This window comes from Heterodontus francisci, chromosome 5 (genome assembly GCF_036365525.1).
Source record: "Heterodontus francisci isolate sHetFra1 chromosome 5, sHetFra1.hap1, whole genome shotgun sequence".
NCBI classification, from domain to species: Eukaryota; Metazoa; Chordata; class Chondrichthyes; order Heterodontiformes; family Heterodontidae; genus Heterodontus; species Heterodontus francisci.
The window spans coordinates 5,993,227-6,018,137 of NC_090375.1; the positions used below are offsets into that span (position 1 = coordinate 5,993,227).

At 45.2% G+C, this 24,911-nt stretch overlaps 1 protein-coding gene across 1 annotated transcript in view; it reads right to left on the reverse strand.

The window, feature by feature from the left end:
• The window catches only part of LOC137369690 (nucleolar transcription factor 1-like), a 173,363-nt gene extending 151,653 nt beyond the window's left edge, over window positions 1-21,710 (reverse strand). The window contains exon 1 of the mRNA XM_068031025.1: window positions 21,677-21,710. Within this exon, the coding sequence (XP_067887126.1) occupies window positions 21,677-21,710 (34 nt within the window). The remainder of the gene's footprint in view (window positions 1-21,676) is intronic.
• Window positions 21,711-24,911: the final 3,201 nt, after the last annotated feature.

Genomic DNA, 24,911 nt, shown 5'->3' on the forward strand with positions numbered 1-24,911 from the left:
CATCTGATCCCTTAGCACTAAGGCAGTCCGGTCAATATTAGGAAAGTTAAAATCACCTACTATTACAACCCTATAATTCCTACACCTATCTGTGATTTCCCTACATATATGCTCCTCCAATTCCCTCTGACTATTGGGGAGTCCTCATCAGGGAACTCCTCTTTGCTGACGATGCTGCTTTAACATCTCACACTGAAGAATGCCTGCAGAGTCTCATCGACAGGTTTGCGGCTGCCTGCAATGAATTTGGCCTAACCATCAGCCTCAAGAAAACAAACATCATGGGGCAGGATGTCAGAAATGCTCCATCCATCAATATCGGCGACCACGCGCTGGAAGTGGTTCAAGAGTTCACCTACCTAGGCTCAACTATCATCAGTAACCTGTCTCTAGATGCAGAAATCAACAAGCGCATGGGAAAGACTTCCACTGCTATGTCCAGACTGGCCAAGAGAGTGTGGGAAAATGGCGCACTGACACAGAACACAAAAGTCCGAGTGTATCAGGCCTGTGTCCTCAGTACCTTGCTCTATGGCAGCGAGGCCTGGACAACGTATGTCAGCCAAGAGCGACGTCTCAATTCATTCCATCTTCGCTGCCTCCGGAGAATACTTGGCATCAGGTGGCAGGACCGTATCTCCAACACAGAAGTCCTCGAGGCGGCCAACATCCCCAGCTTATACACACTACTGAGTCAGCGGCGCTTGAGATGGCTTGGCCATGTGAGCCGCATGGAAGATGGCAGGATCCCCAAAGACACATTGTACAGCGAGCTCGCCACTGGTATCAGACCCACCGGCCGTCCATGTCTCCGCTTTAAAGACGTCTGCAAACGCGACATGAAATCCTGTGACATTGATCACAAGTCGTGGGAGTCAGTTACCAGCGTTCGCCAGAGCTGGCGGACAGCCATAAAGGCGGGGCTAAAGTGTGGCGAGTCGAAGAGACTTAGCAGTTGGCAGGAAAAAAGACAGAGGCGCAAGGGGAGAGCCAACTGTGCAACAGCCCCGACAAACAAATTTCTCTGCAGCACCTGTGGAAAAGCCTGTCACTCTAGAATTGGCCTTTATAGCCACTCCAGGCGCTGCTCCACACACCACTGACCACCTCCAGGCGCGTATCCATTGTCTCTCGAGATAAGGAGGCCCAAAGAAGAAGAAGATAGTATAATCCCATCAAAGTGATCACCCCTTTCTTATTTCTAAGTTCTACCCATATGGCCTCGCTGGACATTCTCCCCGGGATATCCTCTCTAAGTACTGCCGTGATGTCCTCCCTAATCAATAGTGCAACTCCTCCTCCTCTCTTATCTCCACCTCTGTCACACCGGAAGGATCGGTACCACATTATAGGAAGGATGTGATTGCATTGGAGGGGGTGCAGGGGCGATTCACCAGGATGTTGCCTGGGATGGAACATTTAAGCTATGAGGAGAGGTTGGATAGGCTTGGGTTGTTTTCTCTGGAGCAGAGAAGACTGAGGGGTGACCTGATCGAGATGTACAAGATTATGAGGGGCATGGACAGGGTGGATAGGGAGCAGCTGTTCCCCTTAGTTGAAGGGTCAGTTACGAGGGGTCACAAGTTTAAGGTGAGGGGCGGGAGGTTTAAGGGGGATTTGAGGAAGAACTTTTTTACCCAGAGGGTGGTGATGGTCTGGAATGCCCTGCCTGGGAGGGTGGTAGAGGCAGGTTGCCTCACATCCTTTAAAAAGTACCTGGATGAGCACTTGGCACGTCATAACATTCAAGGCTATGGGCCAAGTGCTGGCAAATGGGATTAGGTAGACAGGTCAGGTGTCTTTAATGCATCGGTGATGGGCCGAAGGGCCTCTTCTGCACTGTATTATTCTGTGATTCCGTGGTACCCTGGAATATTGAGCTGCCAGTCCTGCCCATCTCTCAACCACGTTTCTGTAATAGCTATAATGTGTATAAACTATTGAGCAAAAATATAAGATGTGCAATTTATAGTGTAATCATGCCTATAATTTATAGTGTAATTGTGTCTATAATCAAATGTAATCATATATAATCTGTAGCACATGTGGTGTGATTGTAATGTGCATAAAGCAGTGTGCTCATACATAATATACATGATCTGTATAGTCATTTGGTTCAGTGAGGAGTGCAGAAGAGCTTGCTAATGAGGTGCTAACCTGGTGAAGCTGTAACCCAGGACTACTTGCATTCTAAACAGTGGAAGCAGCATGCAATAGACAGAGCCGAGCAATTCCACAACCAACGGATCAGATCTAAGCTCTGCAGTCCTGCCACATCCAGTTGTGAATGGTGATTGATAATGAAACAACTAACAGGAGGTGGAGACTCCACAAATATCCCCATCCTGAACGATGGGGGAGCCCAGCACATCAGTGCGAAAGACAAGGCTAAAGCATTTGCATCCATCTTCAGCCAGAAGTACCAAGTAGAATATCCACCTCGGCCTCCTCCGGAGGTTCCCAGCATCACAAATCACTCCATGTGTTATCAAGAAACAGCTGAAGGCACTGGATACTGCAAAGGCTATGAGCCTTCACAACATTTCAGGAATAGTACTGAAGACTTGTGCTCCAGAACTAACTGTGCCCCTAGGCAAGCTGTTCCAGTACAGCTACAACACTGGCATCTATCCAACAATGTAGTAAAAATTTTTTCATATTCTTTCTTGGGATGTGGGCATCACTGGCAAGGCCATCATTTATTGCCCAACCCCAGTTACCCTTGACAATTGAATGGCTTGCAAGGCCATTTCAGAGGGCATTTAAGAGTCAACCACATTGCTGTGGGTCTGGAGTCATATTAGCCAGACCAGGTAAGGTGTCATGGAAATATTGCGGTGCACCTTTAAGAGCATAAAGAGGTCAGTACAGAAGTTCCGGAAACTCAGTGAGCCAAAGTGCATTCTTTTGACTTTTAAAATTTAGCTGAACAGCAGTCAGTGGAGACAGACTGTTCCAGCAAGTGAAGGAAGGAGAGCTCTCTGAGACAATTTAAACTGAAGGAGGAGAAGCTGATTTATTTTCTCTCTCAAAATTCTAAAAAGCTTCAAGCCAAATTAATTCCTTAAAGAAATAAGAAAAAGGCTTTTTTCTTTCACATCAAATTATTGATCTGCTGTGTTCCTTGCCGGGAAAAAAACAATTTAATACTACAACTGTCAAACTGAACTGCTAAATTCCTAACTTTGGAAAGACCTTCGGTTTCATCAGACCTTGGAAGATTGCAAGTGAACTTTGACTGTGTTGTATTAGAAGACCATTCATCAGAAACGTAATCTTCAAAGACTATTTTTTTTCTATTTTTCGGTCAGTTAATTTAAAACCGAGTATGTGAATGTGGGAATTAGATTTTTAAATAAGAAGTGATAAAGGTCTTTAGATATTCGTTTATGTTAGTAGTGTTTAAGATTTTAGTTTTTTAAAATAAATAGTTTATTTATCAAAATATACCTGGTTTGGTTCGCTTCATTCGGGGGTTACCAGATGGTTCCATTTAGCTGATTTTTTTCTTCGATTTGGAAATCTTAAAGAAATATGATGCAACTTGTGAAGCAACGGGACTGAATTGACAGTGCGTTGCTCCCACCGCGATCAGAATCATATATTTTGATTGGGGGCTTTGTCCTGAGCGGACGTAACATATTTTAATTGGGAGCTCGTCCGCTCTTGAATCATATTTTAATTATGCGGCTCGCGTCGGGGATCAGAATCAGACAAATTTGGAGGGCTCGCATTTGGAATCATATTATTGGGGTCTTGCTTCTGGCATCATATTAATTGCTCTTGCGTTTGGGATAATGTCAATTGGAAACTCGATTGTTGGGATCTAAATCTAATGCCAATTACGAAGAAATAAAAGGAACCAGGATTCTTGCATAATAAGGTACAGTCTATACATTGTAATGGCATTAGCGGTTGCAGCAGAGTTTTTAGGAAAGCAGCATGTTTCCCTCAGTGACGTGATAACTTTAAGTAAGAATAAATTAAAAGAATTGGCGGCAAAATGGGGGTTAGAATTGAAACCAGGTGCCAAAAAAGCAGAGATAATTGACCTAATAACCCAACATCTGGAATTAGAAGAACAAAGAACAAAGAAAATTACAGGACAGGAACAGGCCCTTCGGCCCTCCAAGCCTGCGCCGATCCAGATTCTCTATCTAAACCTGTCGCCTATTTTCTAAGGGTCTGTATCTGTAAGAAGGAGAAGATGAAAGACAAGAAGGTCGTAAGTCAGAGAGTGATGCAGTGGAATGGCTAGGATTCAGTTAGAAATGGAAAAACTGGAGCTTCAACAGGAAACAAAAAAAGCAATAGCAATAAGAAAACTTGAATTGGAGGAAAGAGAGCGCATTTTGGAGAGAAAATGAAAGAGAAGGGGAATTTAGGCGAAGAGAGATGGAACTAAGACAAAGGGTAGTCTTGAATCCAGGGAAAATTCAGGTCAGGAAGAATCTGAATTTAAATCAGGACCCAGCGAAAAGTTGTTTAAATTTATACAGGCTCTTCCTAAGTTCAAGGAAAGGGACGTAGAGGCATTTTTCAAATCTTTTGAAAAAATAGCCAAACAGAGGAAATGGCCGAAAGAAAGCTGGACATTGCTCATGCAGGGCAGGCTGGTAGGCAGAGCTCATGAAGTTTATGCCATGCTTCCTGAAGAGGCTTCTGCAGATTATGAGATGGCAAAAAAGGCTATTCTCACTGCGTATGAGTTAGTCCCTGAAACCTACCGACAGAAGTTTAGGAATTTACGGAGATTGGGCAGACATATTTAGAATTTGGGAGGGTGAAGCAAATGAAATTTGACCATTGGATACGGGCATTAAAGAAAGAAACCACATATGAGAACTGTTGAGAACTGATACTCTTAGAAGAGTTTAAAAACTCCATTCCTTCAGTCGTGAGAACTCATATAGATAACCTGAAAGTTTTGAAAGCTAGACAAGCAGCAGAAATTGCTGATGATTTTGAGCTATGGGCGGCACAGTGGCGCAGTGGTTAGCACCGCAGCCTCACAGCTCCAGGGACCCGGGTTCGATTCCAGGTACTGCCTGTGTGGAGTTTGCAAGTTCTCCCTGTGTCTGCGTGGGTTTTCTCCGGGTGCTCTGGTTTCCTCCCACAAGCCAAAAGACTTGCAGGTTGATAGGTAAATTGGCCATTATAAATTGTCACTAGTGTAGGTAGGTGGTAGGGAAATATAGGGACAGGTGGGGATGTTTGGTAGGAATATGGGATTAGCGTAGGATTAGTATAAATGGGTGGTTGATGTTCGGCACAGACTCGGTGGGCCAAAGGACCTGTTTCAGTGCTGTATCTCTAATCTAATCTAATAAGCCAACCTATTTTGTCCGTCACCCCCATAAACCTGAGAAGGACAGAAAGTGGGAGAGTGAAAGGAAGGCAAGTAGCCAGGAACAAGAAGGAACAGTTGGGAATGCCCCAGGATCACCTCCTCAGGTTAGAAAGGAAGGTGCTGAGGGTAGAAGTGAGGTTCGCAAGCCAAAGAGTTATCATTGCAACAAAACAGGTCATCTTCATTCAGAGTGCTGGAAATTGCGAGGTAAACCCAAAGGACTTGTTGGGGTACGCAAAGTTCGTGCAGAGGAAAAGACTCTGACTGAGAGTATAGCAGAGCAGGCTGTAGTTTTAACGACAGCTGTAAAACAAATACTAAAACTGAAAGGAGTATAGAGGTTAAGAATGAAATACCCAAAAGTTATAATGAATTTTTGTTAAAGGGGAGAGTAACTCCATATCCTGCAAGTGAGGCAGGAAAACCTATCATTATACTCAGGGATACAGGAGCAACCCAAACACTCTTGCTGGGGGAGGATATGAGGTTTCCACCAGCGGGGAGTATATCCTTTGTATAAAATACACCTAGAGAGTGACAATATCTGGGATAGTAACTGTAGGAGTTGTCCACAGTTTGCCAGTAAAGGGAATTGATATACTCCGAAGAAATGATTTGGCAGGATCAAAAGTATCAGTTTCTTATAATTACCAAGTGAAATTAAGGAAATGGAGCAATTACAGGAACAAGTTCCGGGAACATTTCCTGCGTGTGTAATCAACCGAGCAATGGCTAAAAAGGATCCATTGTCGAAGGTAAAAGGGACACCACAAACAGAAAGCCAAGTATCTGAAAACTTATTTGGGGATTTAGATAATCCAAATTAGATGTTTAACAGATCATCTATCATTACAGCACAGCCAGCTGATCCAGAGATATATCCATTAGCGCAGATGGCTCTGACAAAAGCTGAGGTGAAAGGGAGTTCCGGAAGGCTATTATATGGCAAACGGGGTTTTGAGGAGGAAATGGAGACCGCCTCATAGGCCTTCAGACGAAGACTGGACAGTTGTTGAACAGATAGTGGTACCACCTAAATATCGCCAAGGATTATTAAGGTTAGCACATGACATTCCTTTTGTGGGACATAGGGGAATTCGGAAGACCAAATCATACATAACCCAATATTATCATTGGCCGGGTCTTACAAAGGATGTGAGACAATTTTGTAGGACATGCCACACCTGTCAATGGTGGGAAAACCACAACCTACCATAAAACCGGCACCACTAGTTCCCATACCAGTGATTGAGGAACCATTTAGCAGGGTATTAGTAGACTGTTAGGACCCTTGCCAAAAACAAAAGAGGGGCATCAATATAATAAAAGCAAAATACTGCAGATGCTGGAAATCTGAAATAAAAACAAGAAATGCTGGAACCACTGAGCAGGTCTGGCAGCATCTGTGGAGAGAGAAGCAGAGTTAACGTTTCGGGTCAGTGACCCTTCTTCGGAACTGGCAAATATTAGAAATGTAAAAGGTTATAAGCAAGTAAAGTGGGGGTGGGGCAAGAGATAACAAAGGAGAAGGTGTAGAAAGGACAAGGCCACATAGCTGACCAAGAGGTCATGGAGCAAAGGCAAACAATATGTTAATGGTGTGTTGAAAGACAAAGCATTAGTACAGATAGGGTGTTAACGGACTGAATATTGAACAGCAGCAAGTACAAACATGAAAAAAACAGTGGCTAAGTGAACTGAACAAACTAAGATGAAATAAAATAAAATAAACACAAAAAAATTTTTTAAAAGGAAAAAGAAAAAAAAATAACTAAAAATAAAAGTAAAATGGGGGGCCCGTCATGCTCTGAAATTATTGAACTCAATGTTCAGTCCGGCAGGCTGTAGTGTGCCTAATCGGTAAATGAGATGCTGTTCCTCGAGCTTGCGTTGATGTTCACTGGAACACTGCAGCAATCCCAGGACAGAGATGTGAGCATGAGAGCAGGGGGATGTGTTGAAATGGCAAGCAACCGGAAGCTCAGGGTCCTGCTTTCGGACTGAGCGGAGGTGTTCCGCAAAGTGGTCACCCAGTCTGCGTTTGGTATCCCCAATGTCGAGGAGACCACACTGTGAGCAGCGAATACAGTATACTATATTGAAAGAAGTACAAGTAAATCGCTGCTTCACCTGAAAGGAGTGTTTGGGGCCTGGGATAGTGAGGAGAGAGGAGGTAAATGGGCAGGTATTATACCTCCTGCGATTGCGGGGGAAGGTGCCATGGGAAGGGGACGAGGTGGTGGGGGTAATGGAGGAGTGGACCAGGGTGTCACGGAGGGAACGATCCCTTCGGAATGCTGACAGGGCAAGGGAGGGGAAGATGCTTTTGGTAGTGGCATCACGCTGGAGGTGGCGGAAATGGCGGAGGATGACCCTTTGGATATGGAGGCTGATGGGGTGGAAAGTGAGGACAAGGGGAACCCTGTCGCGGTTCTGGGAGGGAGGGGAAGGCGTGAGGGTAGAGGTGCGGGAAATGGGCCGGATACGGTTGAGGGCCCCGTCAACCACAGTGGGGAGGCATCCTCGGTTGAGGAAAACGGAGGTCATATCAGAAGCACCGTCATGGAAGGTAGCATCATCAGAGCAGATACGTCAGAGACGGAGAAACTTGGAGAATGGAATGGAGTCCTTACAGGAGGTAGGGTGTGAAGAAGTGTAGTTGAGGTAGCTGTGGGATTCGGTGGGCTCATAATAGATATTAGTAGACAACCTATCCCCAGAGATGGAGACAGAGAAGTCGAGGAAGGGCAGTGAAGTGTTGGAGATGGACCATGTAAAGGTGAGAGAAGGGTGGAAATTAGAAGCAAAGTTGATAAAGTTTTCCAGTTCGGGGCGGGTGCAGGAAACGGCACCGATACAGTCATCAATGTACCGGAAAAAGAGTTGGGGGAGGGGGCCTGAGTAGGACTGGAACAAGGAATGTTCGACATATCCCACAAAAAGACAGGCATAACTAGGACCCATGCGGGTACCCATAGCGACACCTTTTACTTGAAGGAAGTGCGTGGAGTTGAAGGAGAAGTTGTTCAATGTGAGAACAAGTTCAGCCAGGCGGAGGAGGGTGGTGGTGGATGGGGACTGGTTGGGCCTCTGTTCCAGGAAGAAGCGGAGAGCCCTCAAACCATCCTGGTGGGGGATGGAGGTGTAGAGCGATTGGACGTCCATAGTGAAGAGGAGGCGGTTGGGACCAGGAAACTGGAAATTGTCAAAATGACGTAGGGCATCAGAAGAGTCACGGATGCAGGTGGGAAGAGACTGGACCAGCGGGGAAAAGATAGAGCCAAGATAGGAAGAAATAAGTTCAGTGGGGCAGGAGCAGGCTGACACAATGGGTCTGCCGGGACAGTCCCGTTTGTGGATTTTGGGAAGGAGGTAGAAGCGGGCTGTCCGGGGTTGCGGGACTATGAGGTTGGAAGCTGTAGGAAGAAGATCTCCAGAGGAGATGAGGTCAGTGACAGTCCTGTGGACAGTAGTTTGATGTTCGGTGGTGGGGTCATGGTCCAGGGGGAAGTAGGAAGAAGTGTCAGAGTTGGTGCTCAGCCTCTGCAAGGTAGAGGTCGGTACGCCATACAACAACAGCACCACCCTTGTCTGCAGGTTTGATGACCATGTCGGGGTTAGACCTGAGAGAACGGAGTGCCTCATGTTCAGAGGGGGACAGGTTAGAGTGAGTGAGGGGGCAGAGAAATTGAGATGACCAATGTCTCGCCGACAGTTTTCAATGAAGAGATCAAGAGCGGGTAAGAGGCCAGGGGGAGGGGTCCAGGTAGAGGGAGAATGCTGCAGGCAGGTGAATAGGTCTGCTGGTCGGGGGGAGGACTCCTGGTCAAAGAAGTGAGCCTGGAGGCGGAGGCGACGGAAGAAGAGCTCAACGTCATGCCGAGAGCGAAATTCATTGAGGTGGGGGCGTAAGGGGATAAAACTGAGACCTTTGCTGAGTACAGAACGCTCAGCATCAGAGAGGGGGAGGTCAGAGGGTATAGTGAATACACGGCAAGGGGTCAGATCAGAAGGGGTGGGGTCAGAGGGAAGTGAAGCGGAAGGAGGATCTGGAGGGGCATTAGTCCCCATCAGCTGCTGGAGCTTGAGTTCTTTAACACCTGAAAGGAAGATAAAAAGTTTTTTGTTAATGTGTCGGATGAGACGGGGCATCAATACATATTTACTATCATGGATATGGCTACTTGATTTCCAGAGGCCATTCCTTTGAGGACAATTACTGCTCGAATAGCGGTAGAAAAGTTAACCCAATTCTTTACGAGATATGGGTTACCACTTGAAGTTCAGTCAGATCAAGGTTCTGATTTCATGTCTAGGATATTTCAAGAAGTCGTGGGCAATTTGGGGATTAGACAGTTGAAATCTTCAGCATATCACCCAGAGTCACAGGGAGCTTTAGAGAGATTTCACCAAACTCTCAAAACAATGATTAGAACATACTGTCACAAATATCCACATGACTGGGATAAAGGACTAGACTTTCTTTTATTTGCCAGCAGAGACTCAGGCTTCAGTCCTTTCGAATTGGTTTACGGACATGAAGTGAGAGGTCCTCGAAAACTTATAAAAGACAGATTCTTGGAACAAAAGAATGAATCTTTGATACAAGACGATGTATGTGTGTTCCGAGAAAGGCTCACAAAATCTTGCAGTGTGGCTCAGGAACACCTTAAAGCATCCCAAGCCAATATGAAAAAATGGTCAGACTCCCTGTGTGGATGGGGAAGAGGACTGTAGGGAGGATGAGCAAACTGACCACTGCACCATGGTACAGGAGGTCATTCAAGCAGGGGGAGCAAAAAGAAAAGTGGTAGTGGTCGGGGATTCCATAATTAGGGGAACTGATAGCATCCTTTGTAAGAGTGGAAGGGCTATAGTCATAGGGGATTCGATTGTAAGGGGAGTAGATAGGCGGTTCTGTGGTCGAAAACGAGACTCCCGAATGGTATGTTGCCTCCCAGGTGCACGGGTCAGGGACGTCTCAGATCGGCTGCAGAACATTCTAAAGGGGGAGGGTGAACAGCCAGTTGTCATTGTGCACATAGACACCAATGATATAGGTAAAAAACGGGATGAGGTCCTACAAGCAGAATTTAGGGAGTTAGGAGCCAAGTTAAAAAGTAGGACCTCAGAGGTAGTAATCTCAGGATTGCTACCAGTGCCACGTGGTAGTCAGAGTAGAAATGAAAGAATAGTCAGGATGAATGCGTGGCTTGAGAGATGGTGCAGGAGGGAGGGGTTCAGATTTTTGGGACATTGGGACCGGTTCTGGGGGAGGTGGGACTATTACAAATTGGACGGTCTACACCTGGGCCGGACTGGAACCAATGTCCTTGGGGGTGCTTTTGCTAACGCTGTTGGGGAGGGTTTAAACTAATGTGGCAGGGGGATGGGAACCAAATGAGGTCAGTGGACAGTAAGGAGGTAGTAACTAAAGCCTGTAAGGAACTAGAAAATGAAGTCAGTGTGACTAAGGGAAAGAGTAGACAGGCAGCAGATGATGAATGCAAAGGGACTGGTGGTCTGAGGTGCATTTGTTTTAATGCAAGAAGTGTAGTAGGTAAGGCAGATGAACTTAGGGCTTGGATTAGTACCTGGGAGTATGATGTTATTGCTATTACTGAGACTTGGTTGAGGGAAGGGCATGATTGGCAACTAAATATCCCAGGATATCGATGCTTCAGGCGGGATAGAGAGGGAGGTAAAAGGGGTGGAGGAGTTGCATTACTGGTCAAAGAGGATATCACAGCTGTGCTGAAGGAGGGCATTATGGAGGACTCGAGCAGTGAGGCAATATGGGCAGAACTCAGAAATAGGAAGGGTGCGGTAACAATGTTGGGGCTGTACTACAGGCCTCCCAACAGCGAGCGTGAGATAAAGGGACAAATATGTAAACAGATTATGGAAAGATGTAGGAGCAACAGGGTGGTGGTGATAGGAGATTTTAATTTTCCCAACATTGACTGGGATTCACTTAGTGTTAGAGGTCTAGATGGAGCAGAATTTGTAAGGAGCATCCAGGAGGGTTTTCTAGAGCAGTATGTAAATAGTCCAACTCGGGAAGGGGCCATACTGGACCTGGTGTTGGGGAATGAGCCCGGCCAGGTGGTTGAAGTTTCAGTAGGGGACTACTTTGGGAATAGTGATCACAATTCCGTAAGTTTCAGAATACTCATGGACAAAGACGAGAGTGGTCCGAAAGGAAGAGTGCTAAATTGGGGGAAGGCCAACTAAAGCAAAATTCGGCAGGAGCTGGGGAATGTAGATTGGGAGCAGCTGTTTGAAGGGAAATCCACATGTGTTATGTGGGAGGCTTTTAAAGAGAGGTTGATTAGCGTGCAGGAGAGACATGTTCCTGTGAAAATGAGGGGTAGAAATGGCAAGATTAGGGAACCATGGATGACAGGTGAAATTGTGAGACTAGCGAAGAGGAAAAAGGAAGCATACATAAGGTGTAGGCGGCTGATGAAAGACGAAGCTTTGGAAGAATATCGGGAATGTAGGACCAATCTGAAACGAGTAATTAAGAGGGCTAAAAGGGGTCATGAAATATCTTTAGTAAACAGGGTTAAGGAAAATCCCAAAGCCTTTTATTCATATATAAGGAGCAAGAGAAAGGATTGGCCCACTCAAGGACAAAGGAGGAATGTTATGCTTGGACTCAGAGAAAATGGGTGAGATTCTAAACGAGTACTTTGCATCGGTATTCACCGAGGAGAGGGACATGACGGATGTTGAGGTTAGGGACAGATGTTTGATTACTCTAGGTCAAGTCGGCATAAGGAGAGAGGAAGTGTTGGGTATTCTAAAAGGCATTAAGGTGGACATGTCCGCAGGTCCAGATGGGATCTATCCCAGGTTACTGAGGGAAGCGAGAGAGGAAATAGCTGGGGCCTTAACAGATATCTTTGCAGCATCCTTAAACACGGGTGAGGTCCCGGAGGACTGGAGAATTGTTAATGTTGTCCCCTTGTTTAAGAAGGGTAGCAGGGATAATCCAGGTAATTATAGACCGGTGAGCCTGACGTCAGTGGTAGGGAAGCTGCTGGAGAAGATACTGAGGGATAGGATCTATTCCCATTTGGAAGAAAATGGGCTTATCAGTGATAGGCAACATGGTTTTGTGCAGGGAAGGTCATGTCTTACCAACTTAATAGAATTCTTTGAGGAAGTGACAAAGTTGATTGATGAGGGAAGGGCTGTAGATGTCATATACATGGACTTCAGTAAGGCGTTTGATAAGGTTCCCCATGGTAGGCTGATGGAGAAAGTGAAGTCGCATGGGGTCCAGGGTGTACTAGCTAGATGGATAAAAAACTGGCTGGGCAACAGGAGACAGAGAGTAGCAGTGGAAGGGAGTTTCTCAAAATGGAGACGTGTGACCAGTGGTGTTCCACAGGGATCCGTGCTGGGACCACTGTTGTTTGTGATATACATAAATGATTTGGAGGAAAGTATAGGTGGTCTGATCAGCAAGTTTGCAGACGACACTAAGATTGGTGGAGTAGCAGATAGTGAAGGGGACTGTCAGAGAATACAGCAGAATATAGATAGATTGGAGAGTTGGGCAGAGACATGGCAGATGGAGTTCAATCAGGGCAAATGCGAGGTGATGCATTTTGGAAGATCCAATTCAAGAGTGAATTATACAGTAAATGGAAAAGTCCTGGGGAAAATTGATGTACAGAGAGATGGAGGGCGCTAGCTATGAAGAGAGATTGTTCAGGTCCATTGTTCCCTGAAGGTGGCAACGCAGGTCAATAGAGTGGTCAAGAAGGCATACGGCATGCTTTCCTTCATCGGACAGGGTATTGAGTACAAGGGTTGGCAGGTCATGTTACAGTTGTATAGGACTTTGGTTCGGCCACATTTGGAATACTGCGTGCAGTTCTGGTCGCCACATTACCAAAAGGATGTAGATGCTTTGGAGAGGGTGCAGAGGAGGTTCACCAGGATGTTGCCTGGTATGGAGGGCGCTAGCTATGAAGAGAGGTTGAGCAGATTAGGATTATTTTCATTAGAAAGACGGAGGTTGAGGGGGGACCTGATTGAGGTGTACAAAATCATGAGAGGTATAGACAGGGTGGATAGCAAGAAGCTTTTTCCCAGAGTGGCGGATTCAATTACTAGGGGTCACGAGTTCAAAGTGAGAGGGGAAAAGTTTAGGGGGGATATGCGTGGAAAGTTCTTTACGCAGAGGGTGGTGGGTGCCTGGAACCATTGCCAGCGGAGGTGGTAGACGCGGGCACGAAAGCGTCTTTTAAGATGTATCTAGACAGATACATGAATGGGCAGGAAGCAAAGAGATACAGACCCTTAGAAAATGGGCGACATGTTTAGATAGAGGATCTGGATCGTCGCAGGCTTGGAGGGCCGAAGGGTCTGTTCCTGTGCTGTAATTTTCTTTGTTCTTTGTTCTTTGTAAGCAGGACCAAGAGTCCCACATGATATAAAAGCAAAATACTGCGGATGCTGGAAATCGGAAATAAAAACAAGAAATGCTGGAATCACTCAGCAGGTCTGGCAGTATCTGTGGAAAGTGAAGCAGAGTTAACGTTTCGGGTCAGTGACCCTTCCAAAGAAGGGTTAACTCTGCTTCTCTTTCCACAGATGCTGCCAGGCCTGCTGAGTGATTCCAGCATTTCTTGTTTTTATTCCACATGGTATGTTGCCTACCCGGTGCCAGGGTGAGGGACATCTCTAACCAGCTTGAAAGGATATTGGAGAGGGACGGGGAGGATCCAGTTGCTGTGGTCCACGTTGGGACAAACAACATTGGTAAGAGACACTACACGTGTAGTGTCTCCCACCCACCCTCCTCCTCTAACCATAAAAAAAAGGACTCTGGTGTGTTGATAAGGTAAGCTTTTTATTTAGGAAGTTCTGTCCGTTGGATTGCTAACCTAACAAGTTTTGACTTTTTGTTTTTGGTTTTTCAGTAGATTTGCTGGGAATTTGGAATAGTGGGAATGGAGGTTAAGGCAGTTGCATGTTCCTCCTGCAGAATGTGGGAGGTAAGGGTCGCCAAGAGTGTCCCTGCTGACTGCATCTGTGGGAAGTGCACCCAACTCCAGCTCCTCGAGAACCGCGTTAGGGAACTGGAGCTGGAGCTGGATGAACTTCGGATCATTCGGGAGGCGGAGGAGGTTATTGAGAGGAGTTATGGGGAGGTAGTCACACCTCAGGTAAAAGAAGTAGGTAGATGGGTTACCGTCAGGGGAAGGAGAGGGAACCAGCAGGCAGTGCAGGGATCCCCTGTGGCCGTTTCCCTCAACAACAGGTATACCGTTTTGGATACTGTTGCGGGGGACGACTTACCAGGGGTAAGCAATGGGGTACAGGTATCTGGCACAGAGTCTGTCCCTGTTGCTCAGAAGGGAAGGGGGAAGAGGAGCAGAGCATTAGTCATTGGGGACTCCATAGTTAGGGGAACAGATAGGAGGTTCTGTGGGAACGAGAGAGACTCACGGTTGGTGTGTTGCCTCCCAGGTGCCAGGGTTCGTGATGTCTCGGATCGTGTTTTTGGGATCCTTAATGGGGAGGGGGAGCAGCCCCAAGTCGTGGTCCACATAGGCACCAACGACATAGGTAGAAAGAGAGATGGGGATTTAAGACAGAAATTTAGGGAGCTAGGGTGGAAGCTTAGAGCGAGAACAAACAGAGTTGTTATCTCTGGGTTGTTGCCCATGCCACGTGATAGCGAAGCGAGGAATAGGGAGAGAGAGGAGTTGAACGCGTGGCTGCAGGGATGGTGCAGGAGGGAGGGTTTTGGTTTCCTGGATAATTGGGGCTCTTTCTGGGGTAGGTGGGACCTCTACAAACAGGATGGTCTTCACCTGAACCAGAGGGGTACCAATATCCTGGGGGGGAGGTTTGCTAGTGCTCTTCGGGGGGGTTTAAACTAATTCAGCAGGGGAATGGGAACCTAAATTGTAGTGCCGTGTACAGGATGTTGAGAGTAGTGAGGTCAGGGATATGGTTACAAGGACGCAAGAGGGCACTGGCAAGCAGGAACCTGGTTTAAAGTGTGTCTATTGCAACGCCAGGAGCATCCGGAATAAGGTGGGTGAGCTTGCAGCATGGGTTGGTACCTGGGATCTCGATGTAGTGGCCATTTCGGAGACATGGGTAGAGCAGGGGCAGGAATGGATGTTGCAGATTCCGGGATTTAGATGTTTCAGTAAGAACAGAGAAGATGGTAAAAGAGGGGGGGGTGTGGCATTGTTAATCAAGGAAAGTATTACAGCGGCAGAAAGGACGTTTGAGGACTCGTCTACTGAGGTAGTATGGGCCGAGGTTAGAAACAGGAGAGGTGAGGTTACCCTGTTGGGAGTCTTTTATAGACCTCCGAATAGTTCCAGAGATGTAGAGGAAAGGATAGCGAAGATGATTCTCGACAGGGGTGAGAGTAACAGGGTAGTTGTTATGGGGGACTTTAACTTTCCAAATATCGACTGGAAATACTATAGTTCGAGTACTTTAGATGGGTCAGTTTTTGTCCAGTGTGTGCAGGAGGGTTTTCTGACACAGTATGTAGACAGGCCAACCAGGGGCGATGCCACATTGGATTTGGTACTGGGAAATGAACCCGGCCAGGTGTTAGATTTAGATGTAGGTGAGCACTTTGGTGATAGTGATCACAATTCGGTTAGGTTTACCTTAGCGATGGGCAGGGACAGGTATATACCACAGGGCAAGAATTATAACTGGGGGAAAGGAAATTTTGATGCGATTAGGCAAGATTTAGGATGCGTAGGATGGGGAAGGAAACTGCAGGGGATGGGAACAATCGAAATGTGGAGCTTATTCAAGGAGCAGCTACTGCGTGTCCTTGATAAGTATGTACCTGTGAGGCAGGGAGGAAGTTGTCGAGCGAGGGAGCCGTGGTTTACTAAAGAAGTTGAAGCGCTTGTCAAGAGGAAGAAGAAGGCTTATGTTAGGATGAGACGTGAAGGCTCAGTTAGGGCGCTTGAGAGTTACAAGCTAGCCAGGAAGGATCTAAAGGGAGAGCTAAGAAGAGCAAGGAGAGGACACGAGAAGTCATTGGTGGATCGGATCAGGGAAAACCCTAAGGCTTTCTATAGGTATATCAGGAATAAAAGAATGACTAGACTTAGATTAGGGCCAATCAAGGATAGTAGTGGGAAGTTGTGTGTGGAATCAGAGGAGATAGGGGAAGTGTTAAATGAATATTTTGCGTCAGTATTTACAGTAGAGAAAGAAAATGTTGTTGAGAATACTGAGATTCAGGCTACGAGGCTAGATGGGATTGAGGTTCACAAGGAGGAGGTGTTAGCAATTTTGGAAAGTGTGAAAATAGATAAGTCCCCTGGGCCAGATGGGATTTATCCTAGGATTCTCTGGGAAGCTAGGGAGGAGATTGCAGAGCCTTTGTCCTTGATCTTTATGTCGTCATTGTCGACAGGAATAGTGCCGGAAGACTGGAGGATTGCAAATGTTGTCCCCTTGTTCAAGAAGGGGAGTAGAGACAGCCCTGGTAATTATAGACCTGTGAGCCTTACTTCGGTTGTGGGTAAAATGTTGGAAAAGGTTATAAGAGACAGGATTTATAATCATCTTGAAAAGAATAAGTACATTAGAGATAGTCAGCACGGTTTTGTGACGGGTAGGTCGTGCCTCACAAACCTTATTGAGTTTTTCGAGAAGGTGACCAAACAGGTGGATGAGGGTAAAGCAGTGGATGTGGTGTATATGGATTTCAGTAAGGCGTTTGATAAGGTTCCCCACGGTAGGCTATTGCAGAAAATACGGAAGTATGGGATTGAAGGTGATTTAGTGCTTTGGATCATAAATTGGCTAGCTGAAAGAAGACAGAGGGTGGTGGTTGATGGCAAATGTTCATCCTGGAGTTTAGTTACTAGTGGTGTACCGCAAGGATCTGTTTTGGGGCCACTGCTGTTTGTCATTTTTATAAATGACCTGGATGAGGGTGTAGAAGGGTGGGTTAGTAAATTTGCGGATGACACGAAGGTCGGTGGAGTTGTGGATAGTGCCGAAGGATGTTGTAGGGTACAGAGGGACATAGATAGGCTGCAGAGCTGGGCTGAGAGATGGCAAATGGAGTTTAATGCGGAAAAGTGTGAGGTGATTCACTTTGGAAGGAGTAACAGGAATGCAGAGTACTGGGCTAATGGGAGGATTCTTGGTACTGTAGATGAACAGAGAGATCTTGGTGTCCAGGTGCATAAATCCCTGAAGGTTGCTAACCAGGTTAATAGGGCTGTTAAGAAGGCATATGGTGTGTTAGCTTTTATTAGTAGGGGGGTCGAGTTTCGGAGCCACGAGGTCATGCTGCAGCTGTACAAAACTCTGGTGAGACCGCACCTGGAGTATTGCGTGCAGTTCTGGTCACCGCATTATAGGAAGGATGTGGAAGCTATGGAAAGGGTGCAGAGGAGATTTACTAGGATGTTGCCTGGTATGGAGGGAAGGTCTTACGAGGAAAGGCTGAGGGACTTGAGGTTGTTTTCGTTGGAGAGAAGGAGGAGGAGAGGTGACTTAATAGAGACATACAAGATAATCAGAGGGTTAGATAGGGTGGATAGTGAGCGTCTTTTTCCTCGGATGGTGATGGCAAACACGAGGGGACATAGCTTCAAGTTGAGGGGTGATAGATATAGGACAGATGTGAGAGGTAGTTTCTTTACTCAGAGAGTAGTAAGGGCGTGGAACGCCCTGCCTGCAGCAGTAGTAGATTCGCCAACTTTAAGGGCATTTAAGTGGACATTGGATAGACACATGGATGAAAATGGAATAGTGTAGGTCAGATGGTTTCACAGGTCGGCGCAACATCGAGGGCCGAAGGGCCTGTACTGCGCTGTAATGTTCTAAATTCTAAATTCTAAAAGACTAGGCAAGAGGACCTGTTTGGGGATTATCAGGAACTAGGAGCAAAATTAAAAAACAGGTCCTCAAGGGTTATAATCTCTGGATTATTACCCGAACCACGTGCAAATTGGCATAGGGATAAGAACATTCGGGAAGTGAACATGTGGCTAAAGGAGTGGTGTGGGACAGAGGGGTTCCATTTCATGGGGCACTGACATCAGTATTGGGACAGGAGGGAACTGTACCGTTGGGACGGACTCCACCTGAACTGATCTGGGACCAGTGTCCTGGAGGAAAGGATAAATAGTGTGATCACAAGGACTTTAAACTAGTCAATGCGGGGAGGGAGGGGGAGGCCTCAGGGGAAGTCAATACAGTTTCAAAAACAAGTAACAGGGCAGAGAGTAAAGAAACAGTCAGGAATCCTACTTCAGGAACTGCAGGTAATGGCAAAACTGCAAGAAGTATACTGGTTAAACCAGAGAGAAATAATAAACAGGTGAACAAAGCATCAGTGCTGAAGGACAGGTTAGGGGGTAGAGCCCAAATAAGAGTTCTATATACAAATGCACGGAGTGTAAGGAATAAACTAGATGAGCTGCAGGCGCAAATTCAAATGGAAGATTATGATGTGGTGGCCATTGCGGAGATGTGGCTGCAGGATGGTCAAGACTGGGAACTAAATATACCTGGTTATAAATTTTACAGGAGGGACAGGGAAAATGGCAGAGGGGGTGGAGTAGCCTTACTGATTAGAAATAATATCACCTCATTGGTGAGGGTGGATATAATGAGGGGAAAGCATCCAGTGGAGACCTTATGGGTGGAATTGAGGAACAGAAAAGGATCTAAAACTGTAATAGGTGTTGTGTATTGATCTCCTGGCAGCAGTTCTGAGGTGTTAGATTGTATAAATGCACAAATTAGGCAAGTGTGTAACAAAGGCAGAGTTATATTAATGGGGGATTTTAACTTGCATATAGATTGGGAGAGGCAGACTAGCACCTGTCAGAAAGGTAGTGAATTTCCGGAATGTGTCTGGGATTGTTTCCGACAGCAATATGTCCTAGATGTAACAAGGGAACAGGCAATATTAGATTTAGTTATGAGTAATGAGCCAAATTTAATTAGTAGCCTAACTGTGCATGAACATTTATCAAATAGTGATCACAAGGTGATCGAATTCAAGTGTTTGAAAGTGAAAAGCATGAATCAGTTACTAGAATTTTAGACTTGGATAAGGCTGACTTTACCAGGATGAGACAGAGACTGTCCACAGTAAACTGGGTAGATCTGTTAATGGGTCAAATGACTGAAGGACAGTGGAGAATATTTAAAGAAACATTTACTGAAATACAGAGCGAGTATATACCCAAGAGGAAAAAGCTCCACTTCACAGAAAAAACAGCCATGGACAACTAAAGAAATTAGGGATAGCATAAAACAAAAAGGGCTTACAAAAATGCAAAACGCAGCACAGATCCGGCCAAATGGGATCGATACAAAGACCAGCAAAGGGTCACCAAGCAGCTTAAAAGAGCTACTAAAAGAGATTATGAAAGGAAACTTGCAAAGGACATCAAAATCAATAAGAAAAGTTACATAAGGGGAAAACGGGTGGTCAAGAGCAATGTCGGCCCACTAAAAGCTGAAAATGGAGATATTGTCATTGATAATGGGGAAATGGCAGACATGTTGAACAATTACTTTGCCTCAGTATTTACAGTTGAAAAGGAGGATAACTTGCCGGAAGTCCCGAAAAAATTAATAGCTGATAGGGGACAGGGACTTAATACAATTAACGGAAGTAAAACATCAGTAACAAGGAAATTAATGGAACTAAAGAGTGAGAAATCCCCAGGACCTGATGGTTTCCAACTGAGGGTGTTAAAGGAAGTAGGTGAGCACATTGTAGATGCCCTAACTATAGTCTTTCAGAGTTCCCTAGATTCAGGAGTGGTCCCTCTGGATTGGAAAATTGCACATGTCACTCCACTTTTTAAGAAGGGTGAAAGGGGGAACCAAGGAAATTACAGACCAGTTAGCCTGATATTTGTGGTGGGCAAGTTGCTGGATCTATAATCAAGGATAGGGTGACTGAACACCGAGAAAAATTTCAGTTAATCAGGGACAGCCAGCATGGATTCATGACAGGAAGGTCATGCCTGACAAATCTCATTGAATTTTTTGAAGAGGTGACTGAGGTAGTGGAAAGGGGAGTGTCCATGGATGTTATTTATATGGACTTCCAGAAGGCATTTGATAAAGTCCCACATAAGAGACTGTTAACTAAGGTAGAAGCCCATGGAGTTGAGGGAAAATTATTGACATGGCTCGGAAGTTGGTTGAGTGGTCGGCAACAGACAGTGGGGATAATGGGTTAAGTACTCTGATTGGCAGGATGTGACTAGTGGTGTCCAGCAGGGATCTGTGTTGGGGCCTCAATTATTCATTAACCACTTGGATAATGGCATAGTAAGTCATATATCCAAACTTGCTGATGATACAAAGTTAGGCGGCATTGTAGACAGTCCAGATGAAAGCATAAAATTGCAAAGAGATATTGACAGACTAGGTGAGTGGGCAAAACTGTGGCAGTTGGATTTCAATGTGGGCAAGTGTGAGATTATCCATTTTGGACCAAAAAAGAATAGAGCAGGGTACTTTCTAAATGGGAAGAGGTTAAGTACAGTGGATGTCCAAAGAGACTTGGGGGTTCGGGTGCATAGATCTTTAAAATGACACGAGCAAGTGCAGAAAATAATCAAAAAGGCAAATGGAATACTAGCCTTTATATCTAGAGGATTGGAGTATAAAGACACAGAGGTTATGCTGCAGCTGTACAAAACCCTGGTTAAACTCCACCTGGAGTACTGTGAGCAGTTCTGGGCACCACACCTTAGGAAGGATATATTGGCCTTGGAGGGAGTGCCACGTAGGTTTACAAGAATGATACCTGGACTACAGGGTTTAAGTTACGAGGAGAGATTACACAAATTAGGCCTGTTTTCACTCGAATTTAGAAGGTTAAGGGGGTGATCTGATCGAAGTCTTCAAGATATTAACAGGAAAAGACAGGCTAGATAAAGATAAACTATTTCCACTGGTTGGAGGTTCTAAAACTAGGGGGCATAGTCTAAACATTAAGACCAGACCGTTCAGGAGAGATGTTAGGAAGCACCTCTTCACACAAAGGTTGGTCGAGGTTTGGAACTCGCTCCCACAAACAGCAGTTGAAGCTAGAACAGTTGTTAATTTTAAATCTGAGATAGATAGATTTTTGTTAAGCAGAGATATTAAGGGATATGGGCCAAAGGCAGGTATATGGAGTTAGGCCGCGGATCAGCCATGATCTCATTGAATGGCGGGACAGGCTCGAGGGGCTGAATGGCCTACTCCTGTTCCTATCTTCCTATGTTCCTAAGAATGCAAAAGCACGTGATTTTCAACCAGCAGGTGAAGTATTGGTGTTGTTACTGTTACAGGGAGAACCAGTGAAAGCACGGTTCATGGCCCATATAGAGTGATCAAAAGAGTGGGTAAGGTAGATTACTTGATTGACATCCCTGATCGCCGGAAGAAGAACCGGTTGTGTCACATTAATATGTTAAAGCAATATTACCGCAGGGAGGAGGATAATCCAGTACAGGAATGTCAGGTAATGGGGACTGTTGAGAAGGAAAAGGATAGTGAGGATGAGGCAGAAGCAGGCCTAGAAAATTCTCAGATTGAACCTCCAACTATCAGATTAGTGAATACTAAATGGCTAGGAAAATTAGACAATAGGCTTTTGTACTTAGAGACAAAACAGTGGAAAGTTCTAACCAGGCTTTTCACAACATTTGGAAGAGTTTGTAGTGATAAGCCAGGATGTACAATCTTCGCCACATGTGGATATCGGGGGCACTTGTTCCTTTAAAACTACATTCTTACTGCTTGAGTCCAGATAAACAGGCCCAAGTGAAAGCAGAAATCCAGTACATGTGGAAAACAATTTGATTGAACCTAGTCAAATTAGCTGAAGTTCGCCAGTAGTTCTAGCACCTAAACCTGATGGATCAACCCGGTTTTGTATAGATTATAGAAAAGTCAGTGCAGTAACGAATGCAGACTCCTACCCAATTACTTGTTTAGAAGACTGTATTGACAGAGTGGGGAGTGTTAGACTTCTTACCAAGATTGACTTGTTAAAGGGATACTGGCAAGTTCCTTTGACTCCTCGAGCCAAAGAGATATCAGCTTTTTAACACATGACAGTCTTTATCAGTGATGCCATTCGGGCTAAGAAATGCTCCAGCCACTTTACAAAGATTAATGAATCAGGTGGTAGCCAGTGTTCCCAACTGTGTAGTGTATCTGGATGATGTACTAATATACAGTAACACTTGGCAAGAACACGTAAACCAGCTAAAAATTCTGTTTAAATAGTTACAAGCCAGGTACGTCGTGATAAATTTGGGAAAAAGTGAATTTGGAAAGGCAAGAGTAATTTACCTCGGACACATAGTGGGGCAAGGTCAGGTATTACCAAAAACGGCAAAGGTGCAAGCCTTAATGAAGTTCCCTATCCCTAAATCTAAATGGGAAATAATGAGGGTTTTAGGGATATGCAGTTTTTGTCGGAAATTTGTATGAAACTTTAGTTCTGTGGCTGCTCCGTTAACTGACTTGCTACAAAAAAAAAACAAAGTGGTCTGGTCAGATGAATACCAGGCAGTTTTTGAAAAGCTAAAGGCAATCCTAATTAATGAACCAGTGTTGGCAGCTCCAAATGTCACTAAACTCTTTAAATTAGCAATCAATGTTAGCGACCTGCAGGGTTGGTGCAGTCCTATTGCAGGATGACAGATCGGGCAGAGAGAAACCAGGAGGGGATTTTTCCAGAAAACTAAATTATCATCAGAAAAAATATTCCACTGTGGAAAAAGAAACATTGGGAATTTAACTGGCTCTCCGACATTTTGAGGTATATGTCAATCAGCAGTATAAAGAGTTATTAATATACACTGACCATAACCCATTAACATTTATGGAAAAGTTTAAAAACCAAAATGCTAGAATCTTTAGATGGAGTATGTTGTTACAGCCTCATCATCTAAGAGTTGTACATATTTCGGGGAAAAATAATGCGATCACCGACGCTTTGGCACGAATTTAACCCTTGTTACGACCCGGTGAGAAAGGGGTCTAGGGTTCCCTCTCAGCCTTCACCTGGGTTTACCAGAACAGGGTTTAATTTAAACCCACCATTTTTTTTTAGCTCCCCCTCAGTGAATCCTTGTTCACTAACTTCCAATTATATGGCAAAGAAACTAGCCAAATAGGTTTTCTTAGGTTTAAAGAAAAAAGGTTGAACTTTATTAAACTTAAACTCTAATTCGGTTAATGCCTACAGATACGCGACGCGCCCACTCTAGCATGCATACGTGATACACACATGCAGATAGAGACAGAAAGAGCAGAAGAAATAAAGTGGAAGAGTTTGAGGCAATATCTGAAGATGGTTTTGGTTACTGTTCTTCAAGCTCGCTATAAAATCCTTGATTGTAGCTAGGTCTTGCTTTTCGTTGGGGCCCAGTATTCTTATTAAACTTTGTTCAATGTTGGAGACTTTCTCGAAGTTCATGTGACCTCAGTGGATCCAGAGGCTTGTGAGAAAGAGATGGGAGCAGACAGGAGAGGTCTTCTCACTCCAGGAGCAAACAGTCTTTCTGAGTTCAAAAAACTCTGGGCCAGCCAGTTAGTCATGTGACCAGCTGGTTTAACCAGTCCTGGCTTTTGTGGATTGTATCATCTTAGCAGTCTCTGGAATGTGCTTCCTTCCACCTTCAACGTCTGGTGATCAAAATCCATTGTGGGTTGAATGTGTCAGGGAATGGTTCATTTGTGTCCACAAGCACTGTCTGTTAGTATGCAAACGTTTTTCAGCTAAATGTCTGGCAGCCCTTGTAACTGGCCTTCTCTTCTTCCCAGCAAGTTTAAAATCAATGTTCATATGAAAAAATTAATAAGCCTCATTCTTGGCAGGTGGGGGTCTGTATGATACCATGTTAACTTATGTAGATGGCGATGGAATAAAGAGAATGCTGTAAATTATTAGTAGAGTGAATGGTGCATAAATGCGGGGAAACAAATGCTGTCGAAGGAGCTTTGGTGCATTGCTGCAATGCATCTTGTAGATGGTACACACTGCTGCCACTGTGCGTCGGTAGTGGAGGGAGTGAATGTTTGTAGATGGGGTGCCAATCAAGCGGGCTGCTTTGTTCTGGATGGTGTCGAGCTCCTGGAGTGTTGCAGTTTTGTCAATTTCTATTCTTTGCATTGTAATGATGTGCATTGTGGGAATGGTCCACAAATGCAGGATAAATCCAATCCAGCCAATTACCACCTCATCAGTCTACTCTCGATCATCAGCAAAGAACAATCAAGTGACGTTTGCACGGCAATAACCTGCTCAGTGACGCTCAGTTTTGGTTCCGCCAGGGCCACTCAGCTCCTGACCTCATTACAGCCTTGGTTCAAACATGGACAAAAGAGCTGAACTCAAGAGGTGAGAGTGACTGCGCTTGACATCAAGGCAGCATTTGACCAAGTATGGCATCAAGGAGCCCCAGCAAAACTGAGGTCAATGGGAATTAGGGGGAAAATTCTCCGCTGGTTGGAGTCATACCTCGCGCAAAGGAAGATGGCTGTGGTTGTTGGAGGTCAATCA